The following is a 10,662-nucleotide window of genomic DNA, read 5'->3' on the forward strand; positions in this document are numbered from 1 at the left end:
CGGAGTTTACAGGCACCTCTACGATGATGATCTTCCCGTTTTGATGGATCGTGCTGTTATTGACCATGCTGACGATGGCCACACCCAAGTTGCACCGGATGCCGAAGGAGATGCAGAAGCCGAGCCCGCTCAGCATAGCGATGATGTATCTGCGCGGAAGCCCGAAGCATGTGCAGTCACACAGGGGCTTCCTCCGCTCCTGGTCCGCCCTGGGTCTTCCATCCTCAGTCAGCTCGATCGCATCACCTGTCTGCTGCCGCTTTTCCAACCTCCTGCACGACACGAGCCGATTATATATGCTCTTTTTTTTTCTTCTTCTTCTTTTTTTTTTAGATTAGGCCTACGTCCAATGATGTGTGGAATCCAACATGCAGGCAGATTTAGCTGCATTTCATTGAGCGAGAACTATCATTTGATTTCGGTGATTTTTTTCAACAACAAAAAAACTCTTTAGAGACTACTCGTGCATTTATTCCTATGCCTTTGACAAGGTTTTTTTTTTAATCTTATGCTACAAAGGAAATTATGCTTGCATCTTTACTTCGTGGCCTTATTTATTTTTTCTTTAAATTTGCCTGAGGCCCGTTTGGAAGCTTGCTCCCTTTTAGATAAAGTCAAAGCGCTTTTATTTCGTTCCCTGCTGAAATTCTTCATGTTTCTGTAAGAAAGACACGTTGGTAAACCAGGAAAAAACTAACCTTCATACCGCATTGCAGCAATATCAGCATCGTCGTTGTTTAGAGTTAATTTTGCCCTTTAATTTATTTTTCATTAGCTCTCATACATGTGGCATTGGCATTTTGCTTAGGGTTTTACTTCAAATTTGTACAATGAAAATTAGGTTAATTAAAAAAACTAAGCATTGAAATGTGAAGGCCTCATCCAGTAAAATACCAGGCCTCCCTCAGCTTAAATTAAACCAACAGATTTTATTTTTCTTGCATTGCTCTGAACGTTTCAATGTTGCAGCTTGAAATCAAGTTCAACATCTGAAAGCCATTTAAGGACTAACAAAAATAAACGAATGTTGTGTGCTTGCGCAAAATGATCATCTAAAGTATCTGTGTTTTTTAAAGCTCATGTTTCCAGATGATTCGTGTAAAAACTATTTGTTTTTTCGGCTTAAAATTCAAACAGAGGACATTTTTATTCGCATTTCCAATCAGAATTAATGATGAATAAAATGTTATAAATGGAAAAACTGCTTCTCTACGTCCTTTTCCCCTTCTCTGATTTCTAACTGAATAGATCTGTTTGCTTTCCAGACAGTTATCAGTTTTCTTTTGGACTACATTTCATTTAGGTCCTTCTGACAGTATAAATAATAAAGGAAGTCAATTGATATGGAGTCCATCGATCTTGGATTAATAGAGTTCGATACATAAGGTAATATATATTCACCGACCTTGTGTCACGACTCGTTCTGTTTCATTAATTATTAAATAACACCCACAGCAGCTGGTGGAGGGATCATCCTCCAGGGAAATATCTGATCCTTAAATATTCGGGCCACACGACTCTGCTTTCAGCATCCTGTCCCTGATTCATCTCATAAAGAAGCGATTTCCCTCATGATTTCATTTTAATTCAGTAATAAGCATATTTAAAGCCAGTGTATGTTTTATCTGAGATTTTAACATCTGGACATTGCTCAATTTCCCATTATTCAGTTCATTTTTTTAAAATGTATTTCTCACAACAGATTCATACTGTTATAGAAAGACATGCAAAAATGGGAATTTCTTTCGCCTTACCTGTAAATTTTCCCGAGGGCCTTTCCTGCGATCTGTTTTATTCCCTCCTTAGTGGTAGGGGCAGCTTTCTCAGTGCCTGGCTCCATATTCAAATGATCTTAAATTTCGTTTATAGTACTATAACAAATGGAAGTGCTGCATTAATGAGCATATTGTTAAGATATTAATCCAAATAACGCGCTTCTGGTTTTTAAGCAGAAAACGCCTCGATGTCCTAAAAAGATGAGCCAGAAAATGGAGAAAGGGGGGGGGAACACGTTCAGTCTGAAAGGGCTGGTTTCACAGTCACAAAACAGCAGTCAAATAAGTCCGCTTTTGCCTTGCGCAATGTTAATCCATGCAGTGCCATCGTAAGATCCAAGCAACGATAAGAAAACAGCAGCCCAGAAAATAGATTTTTTTGGGGGGGTTTTCTATTCTTTGAGAAATCGAGGTGGGAAAAGTGAAAATCTTCTGCCGGTGCAGGTCAGCGGAGCTCCGGTGTAATCTGAGATGAGGATCTCCGGTGAGGCAGCAGCCTGAGGAGGTTTCAGCACCGTGGACAGCGCACAGCTCCTCCACCTGTCAGCAGCTCCGTGCAGCGCCCCTCCTCCCTCCGCTCCCTCCTCTAATTCAATTAGCTACTACTACTGTTAACGGTGACAATTGCCAATTGCATAACATCGCTCCTTAGGCGGACTATATCAAACTGAATAAAAAAGGATTTCAGGACTAGCTCCGACCACTTATAAATACCTTGCTGCAGCAGGCACAAAGCAATGACCCCCCCGCCAACATCCGGTTATTTATCGGTTTTAGTTTTACCTGCGACGTTTCCACATGGTGTTAAAACTTCATTAACACGTTTAGGCAGAACGATTTGTTTTCACTAACATGTATAAACTGAGCGTTATAATGTTGTTCAGTGAATAAATGAAAGACATGCCATTCACACGTGGAACGAGACCATAGTACAGTGTGCAGTCAACCACGCAGAGGCAGTGTTGTGTAAGGAAGTTAAGGAGACCAAATCTCTGATATGACATAAAGGAGACTGAGAAGTAACCATTGTTATACAGTGTATTTATCGTATTCCAGTTATCAAAGAAAACAGGTGATTAAACAAAAGGCCATACAAACCGGTGTCTATACAATTTAATTGTGCACAAAGAACATTATTCCTTTAGCCTACACATTTATTCAGCTCGTTAAGATCCAGGTGCAGGCAGTGCGCACACAGGTGCGACAGTAGACATCCCCTGCCTTTTCCTCACCGTCATCCTGGTCCGCTTAGATATCATTGAGGCCACCTGCGTGCCTGGACACTGGGAAAACATGACAGCAAAAATGCCGTGAAACTCCTTTCTGAACTGGCGGCCCATGAAGCAGCCGAACAGAGGGTTCACGCAGGAGATAAGGCTACAGAAGCACATCTCCAAGGCAAAGGCCAGGTCTGCATGCTGCCAGGAGGCGGGGCTGCCAGGGTAGACTGCCCGCATCACAATGGCCGCGTTGCGGCTCAGGTGGTAAGGCAGGTAAAACAAAGCAAAGAAAACCAGCGCTGCGCTCAGCGCCCGCCGCAGCCGCCGTTGCCTGTTGTGCGGGTCGGGGCGGCAGGGCCGGTGGCGCAGCTCTCTGACGCTGCGCAGGCCACAGTAGCAGATGGAGAGCAGCGGGAAAAGGAAGCCGATGGTGGAACAACAAATGGAAAAGGGGAGGCTCTCCCCGGTCTCACTCAGCAGTATGTACAGGGTACAGACGGTGCGGTTGCTCCTAGGACAAGTCTGGATCAGAGTCATAGTGGCAACAGGTATGCTGAGCATCAGAGTGGCCACCCAGACCGCCACACACACCATGCAGGTCTGCCTTCGGCCCAGCAGCACCAAAGAGCGCAGCGGGTGCACAATGGCCAGGTATCGGTCCACACTGATGCAGGTGACGAAGAAGATGCTGAGGTAGAAGTAGTTGTGGTAGAACAACCTCACACCCATGCAAAGTGGCAGCCCCAGCTTCCAGTACAGATGGTCCAGGTGGTAGTAGATGAGGTAAGGCAAGGCCAGCAGCCACAAGGTGTCAGCCAGGGTCAGGTTGAAGAGGAACACCGTGCTGCGGGTCCAGCGCCGCAGGCGGTGGAGGAAAACCCAGAGGGAGAGCAGGTTGAGGGGAAGCCCGAGGATCAGCACCGTCAGGAAGAAGGACGGCAACACGTAGAGCTGGACCACCGGTAAACCTTGGTGTGTGTCCAGGTCGCAGAAGGCTTCCTCAGAAGGCTGGACATTAATGGGCACAGAGGTTCAACTTGGAGTTTACAATGCAGATCTATTACAAGATAGTGTGTAATAGTGTCCCTTTCCTTGTGGAAAGTTCCATTTAATAGTCAACACTTGGTCTTCGGTACGCAAAACATTAAATATGGACAATATTTACCTTAATAGAAAAAAATGCTTAGCTTATAAACCATCATTTGCCATAATTACAATACTGTAAAATCTGTATTTGATGTTTCATAAATGTTCTCCACACTGTCCAACCTACCTGAACCTGAGTGTTGCCCATGTCTTTGTTTAAGTGGCTTCGCGGTGTGCCAAGTGAAACAACCATGCCAACATATTTTGGAGTAGAACACACCCACCACTATGAACAAACACTGAATAGTTATCGGTGTCCTCTCGGGCCATCTGTTATGTGAACACAAACTTCCATGTCCTCAGTAGAGAAGCCGATGGGCTACAGTATTCATCCAAACATGTCCAACAATTACTCAATTTGAACTGGTACTTTATTTTGGAGATTTGTCTTTGTTTACAATACACATCTGGATACAGGCCAATTACAAAAAATACACAAATGAATGAAACCATTAAAATGTACTGCAACTTTAAGCATACAGTAAACAGGTTCACTTTTTTCCAAGCATGGTAATGGTATACAATAAAATATAACTAGAGCATAACAAAAAAAAGACATAAAAAAAAGAGATATACAAGGAAATAATGTATTTGATACATTGTGTACAATGTACAAGGTATTAGGTGTATTAAGGCATCAAAAGGTATGAGTTTAGCTGAGGGTACAGCAGGAAAAAGGCAAACTGGATCAATTCAACATTGCTCTCGACTACTGATTAGTTACATCTACATGCATCTAAACAACAGATTTAGTTGCCTGAGTTTGTTTACCTAAAATTAAAATATTTCACAACAGATACCTCTCACATATTTCTATGTAGGCAGCCAAATAATAATAATAATGAAATGTATATCATTTTAAAACAAAAAACTACAACTTTTTCCTTGTTGTCATTTAAGCATGATATAAACATTAAATTCAGACCGCCTTTAACCTACATTACAACCGTTATTTCATTTAAATGAACACATATTCAAAAGACTAATTATGAAAACCTATTGTCATGACAACATTTACACTGACATGTTTGCCTTGGTAGTCGTGTTTCATTAAGTGCTTTGTGCAAAATAAAAAATAAAACAAATGTGTATCTTTCCTTCTCTACACAGACAAAGCTGAGGAAAACAGAAGCACAAGAACTGGGCGATGGCTGATGTGCTTTGTGTAGTGGAGCAAACATAGTTTAGTAGGCAGGGGCAGGCTTTTATTAGCGCCGACGTGTTGGTAAACAGAGGCACATTAAAAAGGAATCTCTTCACTCTCTCAGGGCTTATAGCTTGTCATCTCCAGGAACAAGACTCACTGTCAACAGTCAACATGCACCAGCTGCTGCCGCTGCCCAAAACTGGCCATTGCAGGACAAAATCTGCCCTTACTCACAGTACTAACAGCTGCACAGATTTGTCTTCATAAAAAGCTAATTCACATGTTAGATTTTGGCCTGGAGAAATTGCTGGGCTGTTATGACATTAAAGCAAAACTGTGACCAGCCTATGAACAGGAAAACATCTGTGGTGTGATCTCAATGAAAATAAACAATGCTCACATTTGTTGCAGTAACTGAAAAAAACAAAACAAAAATCAAGTTGAACATAAACTTACAGTATATGAAACTGGAATCCTTCATACAACAGCACATATAAACAAAGGAAACACTCAAAACCTATAATTGCTCAGTTTCTAAATATCAATTGTTATTCTAATGGAAGATAGAACCAATATTTAGTGTGTGATATATTAAGGCATTCAGTCTTTGGTTACTCATAGTGGCACTTCAATAAATAGTCTTATTAAAATAAGAGCAAGTTGTCAGGATTAGACACAGTGTATACAATTTTCTCTTTCTTTTCTTACAGCAAATGTTGATTATCATCAGCAATTTGATTACAACATAGAGTAAAAAGCCATAAATATGAGAAAGAGGTGGAAATACACTTTTCTGCATGCATGGAGATTTTGTCTTTCACCTGTTTGCACTTTCACAATCAGAAGAGGGATGGCTGTGAATGGAGTAAACTGTCTGTCTGTCTGTCTGTCTGTCTGTCTGTCTGTCTGTCTGTCTGTCTGTCTGTCTGTCTGTCTGTCTGTCTGTCTGTCTGTCTGTGTGTGTGTGTTTTGACAAACAACACAAACACAGGCACTACAGCAAAGTGATGGTCAGTATCATAATACACAAGCAGGGCAATCCACATCCTCACCATGTCCTCCCATCATGTCCAGCTGATTGACCAGCAGCTCGCTGGGCTAGAGACACTCTGACAGCATCTCATGTTTGGGTAGAGACGGATAGATCACTGGTGGGCAGGTACAATCATTATGGCCATTTTGACTGAGTTGGATCTTCAGCTTCTCGACTTCATAGTTATGGAGATACTCTTGGACGAGGTAGCGCTCTCTCTTTATTCGAGCCCTCACTTCAGAGGGAACATCAGGAATCATCCAGGCAACAAAGAACTTGACCAGAAACACAACATGCTGTAGAACAAGAAGGAACAACAGGTTTGTTTTACTTCAAGCTGGAGTCAGGAGGAGCTGCAGAAAAAAAGTCTGCATGGATTTGTATTATCTGAAAAAATGTGTGTGTGGTAGAATAGGCGTTATTATTACTGTAACAATCGACTACTGCCCAGGGTAAACAAAAGTGAGGCCCAGTTAAAGTGGTCAATAAGTGTTGGTGGTGATGGTGGAAGCACTGCGGCCGGGTTTTACCTCCATGATAATGATGAAAGCCAGCTTGGCTGCCAGAATGTGCCAGAACTGCATTGTGTGGAAGTACTGTCTCTCATGGCCAGGAGGGTAGCGGTAATCACGATACCTACAAAGGAGGAACATGTTTATAAAGGCTTTGAATCAAGATTTTTCTTGTAGCTAGCTACATTACAATGCTGGTTACATTTTAAATCATCAACATGATAATAATAATCCACTAATGTAATATATTTAAGGTGTCACTCTGCAAAATAACGTTGTACCCTTTGATACTTTAATACTGTTAATAATTAATTTTACTTTAATCAAGTAGAATTTTGAATGGGGGGCTTTAACATGTAACAGAGTGTTTTTACATTGTGGTATTTCTTTTTGTACTTAAGTAAAGTATCTGAGTATGTCTTCCACCAGTGTCATATATTAACACCGAAGTGGAAACATGCCTTGCAATCACACACACCTGCAGGTAGTGATGGTGGAGCTGTTGAACCAGGAAGGGTTCTCCTCGTCATCAGGCTTGTTGGCCAGTGGAATCGCAGAGATATTAAACACAGACAAGCTGTCGTTTATGTAGCCTTGCATTTTCATCTCACCCTCTGGCTGAGTGTACATGTACACGAGCCGAGGTATCATATCAGAGGTGAAGGCCACAATGAACGCCTAGAAAGCAGGGAAAGAAATGGTGTATGGAAAACTAGAGATACAACTGGGAAGATAACGAGCAGACACAAAGCACACGTGTGGTCAGAACTCACATTTGTGACCACAGAGAGTACGGCCATCCCATTGAGGATTTCCTGCCAGGCTCCGATGCTGTGGGCCTTTGCTGCCACGGGACGTCTGAACTGAGTGGTTAGCTTCCAGGCATCCACTCTTACCTCAATTATATTGTTGATAAGTGCCAGCAGGGGTGCCAGGGGAAAGGAGGCCACGAACAGCGTGATGAAACCAAACTGGATCACTGGGACACAGAGAGGATAGACAGTAGGATGGAAACAGCACCATCTGCAGAATGTCAATGGACACTGCATCTATCTATCTATCTATCTATCTATCTATCTATCTATAATTTGAGTTGTTTTACTAAAAGTTCTTTTATTTTTTCCCAGCATCACAAATAGTTTAAAATCTGTATTTGTGTATATTCCTAAATGTTGTATGCAGTATTTTAACAGGTGAAAACCAAATGTTTGTCTTAGTTTTGCTTTTGGTTTTGGCTTGGTCTTAATTGAAACTGGATTTCACTAAAATGTTTTTGACTGCAGCCAAGCTGTCAAGTGTGTCCATAAATCTCCCTTTTTGTGTAATGGATGGACTGGGTACAGAATGTTTACCCATTTCCAGGTACTCGTCAAAGAGGCCCAGCTGTCCAAAGCCCTGCAGGTCGTGGTCCTGCTCCCAGCGGCTGTACAGACTCTCTGGGTGGTTTCGTGCCTTCCTGCTGCCCCACCAGTTCATCAGCCACCTGGAGGACACAAGAGGGCGATAGAGAGCTTTGAGGCAACATAATTCACCCTCTAACAGCCATATTGGAGGCTGTATTGAATTGTAAACAGTAGCTATATAAAGATCTGCCAAATTCTTATTGATTTTGTGTTAAGATAATGGAATATTATCTTACATTACTTTGATTATTTTCTAAATCAACTCACAGAATGAACTAACTGACAATTACAAAAAAAAATCATCCTAGCAATGATGACTCTAAAAATTGAAAAAGGGAAAAAACACTAACTGTGGAAAAAAATAAATGATATCAAAACAAGGCCAGAGCCATGGTTGATATATCTATGAGTTATGTGATTGGGCTTTAAAGCCTGTTAAGAGAGTGTGTGAAATTTAACCCCTCTTCATATGTTTCTGTTTGCAGAGGAATTATGCTTTGAATGGTTGGTTCAGTTTGAGTACTCACGGGACCAGAGCCTCCTGGATGTTGCCCCACACTTGTTTACCAGTCATCACTATCACCAGCTGGGTGGTCAACTCAATCAAACAGCCCCCAGGATCACACTGAATGTTGAGATCAAGGAGGGATGGGAAAGAAACAAACATTAACTCAAATTCAAATACCAGTGCTTATCTCATGCAATGTAATTTCGTTATATCTGGTACCTCTTCATTCCTCAGGTTGCTGCCAAACATATATGCGTAATTTCCAGGATAGCCGACAAACTTGCCCTTAAAGAAAGCCACGTAGAAGCAGGAGGAATAGTAGTTGACAAACTGGAAGAGGAACATCTTCACAGTCAGTTTATTCTCATACTCCAGGTGGGTCTTGGGAATTTCTGCCAAATAATAAAACATAAACAACTATTTCAAGGATCAATATGAAATGCATAACGGATTCATAAAGACAGAGAAACCTAATAATATGGGACTCGCTCTCTCGCCCTGACCCTCACCCATGTCAGTGATCCAAATAGCCACTCTCTCATACATGAGGTTGAGGATCATGATGATGACAAAGTTGATGCAGGAGGCTGTGACAGAGGTGGCCAGCTGTGGCGTGATGTAGGGGCCAACCACCTGCAGGTTGCTGGTGGCACTGTCCTTCATGATGCTGGCAAAGGCTGCGTATACCGCCAGGCGGTACGCTATCACCCCAATGATGCAGGCAATGATCAATGAGAGCTTCGGGACAGAGACAACAGAGACAACATGAAAGACAACTGCATATCACAAGACAAAAGAACAGTGAGAACACCGTACCAATTGTTATGCAAGTGCAAACACCAAAGCACATGTAGACATATGAATAAAGCAAGGGGAATGATTGCCAATATAGATGTTAGGAGTAACTGTCATGCTTGAAGTTTGCAGACATTCCCCATGAAAAGAAATATTTCGTAATCTGGCTTCCCATTAACTCATTCATATGTAACAGGTTTTTACTCAAAAAGAGTCCACAACAGTGAAAATCTGGGCCAGTATGTTTAAAGCCGTAAGTATTTGATCTTAAATAGGTCCCATTTCTAAGAATGACATAATCTTGTCCATATTTTTTGAATTTAGAATGCCATGAATAAACAAGTGTTCTGATTTGTCTAAACTCCCAAATAATTTGAGAGAACTCCATTTCTTAGGAGTTTTATTTATACTGGCCCTAGCCACATGATATTAGTGATGACGATGAACAGTATGTGAAAGACAAAAAGACACAGGGTGGAGGAACAGTTAGAGGACGAAAGTCATTTAGATTCATAGAAATCTACCAAAGATACTATGCTTACCCATAACAGGACAGTGGCTCCAGACAGACATGAGCGTGCACACTTGCTTGTTACGGGTAAGTATGGCTCCATTTCCTACATCATAAGCAAGCAAAGCATGGACACAGGAGTCAGTCACCCTTTGTTATTTCCTGAAAAGACAGCTCTAAAAGGCCAGGTTCCTTTAATTATCACTGGCCTCAAATGCAAGGCAGAGCCAGGTCACCCAATCACAACTCTGTGTGTAGATGTCTGAGATGTCCAATTCTTTCATCTGGCGGTCTTCTAGCGAAGCCAGCCTTTCAAGATACTGATCCACCAGACAAACGTGGTACTGAAGGAAACTTAAGCCTCTGAGTCTTTCCAGAAATGTCTGCTGTCCACACAAACTACACCACAACAAAACCTTTTCCTCACCAATGTGGCATTCTACATTAAGTGCCACCCTTACCCAGAGCATCACGGTGGCCCAGCACAGCAACAACTTCCCCAATATATCTGTAGAAGTCCTGTTAAGAACCCACTCCATTTCCTAAAGACGGGTGGGATGTGGTCATGGAAAATTACAGCACCATGTTTCTGTTAATCTCACACATCTGTGT

At 42.0% G+C, this 10,662-nt stretch overlaps 3 protein-coding genes across 8 annotated transcripts in view; all 3 read right to left on the reverse strand.

The window, feature by feature from the left end:
* Positions 1-2,482, reverse strand: part of slc17a6a (solute carrier family 17 member 6a) — a 10,795-nt gene extending 8,313 nt beyond the window's left edge. Inside the window, exons 1-2 of the mRNA XM_032523130.1 lie at positions 1,755-2,482; positions 17-272 (exon numbers count right to left, since the gene is read on the reverse strand). Of these exons, the coding sequence (XP_032379021.1) occupies positions 17-272; positions 1,755-1,840 (342 nt within the window). The 5' untranslated portion in view covers positions 1,841-2,482. The remainder of the gene's footprint in view (positions 1-16; positions 273-1,754) is intronic.
* Positions 2,483-2,839: 357 nt separating this feature from the next.
* Positions 2,840-4,027, reverse strand: LOC116694755 (P2Y purinoceptor 3; the record flags this gene model as incomplete). Its single annotated transcript, XM_032524627.1, has 1 exon — positions 2,840-4,027. A coding segment is annotated over one exon (1,086 nt), but the record flags the coding sequence as incomplete, so codon positions are not given.
* Positions 4,028-4,494: 467 nt separating this feature from the next.
* Positions 4,495-10,662, reverse strand: part of ano5a (anoctamin 5a) — an 18,009-nt gene continuing 11,841 nt past the window's right edge. For 4 of the 6 annotated variants that reach the window (XM_032523103.1, XM_032523101.1, XM_032523098.1 and 1 more), the window contains 9 exons: positions 10,512-10,592; positions 9,254-9,482; positions 8,964-9,136; positions 8,764-8,861; positions 8,186-8,316; positions 7,607-7,812; positions 7,312-7,511; positions 6,852-6,957; positions 4,495-6,617 (listed from right to left, as the gene is read on the reverse strand). In XM_032523103.1, the coding sequence (XP_032378994.1) occupies positions 6,387-6,617; positions 6,852-6,957; positions 7,312-7,511; positions 7,607-7,812; positions 8,186-8,316; positions 8,764-8,861; positions 8,964-9,136; positions 9,254-9,482; positions 10,512-10,592 (1,455 nt within the window). In that variant the 3' untranslated portion in view covers positions 4,495-6,386. Of the gene's footprint in view, positions 6,618-6,851; positions 6,958-7,311; positions 7,512-7,606; positions 7,813-8,185; positions 8,317-8,763; positions 8,862-8,963; positions 9,137-9,253; positions 9,483-10,081; positions 10,157-10,511; positions 10,593-10,662 lie in introns of all 6 variants that reach the window. The other 2 variants (XM_032523100.1, XM_032523102.1) reach the window with 2 other exon arrangements.

Source organism: Etheostoma spectabile, chromosome 8, assembly GCF_008692095.1.
Source record: "Etheostoma spectabile isolate EspeVRDwgs_2016 chromosome 8, UIUC_Espe_1.0, whole genome shotgun sequence".
Classification (NCBI taxonomy): domain Eukaryota; kingdom Metazoa; phylum Chordata; class Actinopteri; order Perciformes; family Percidae; genus Etheostoma; species Etheostoma spectabile.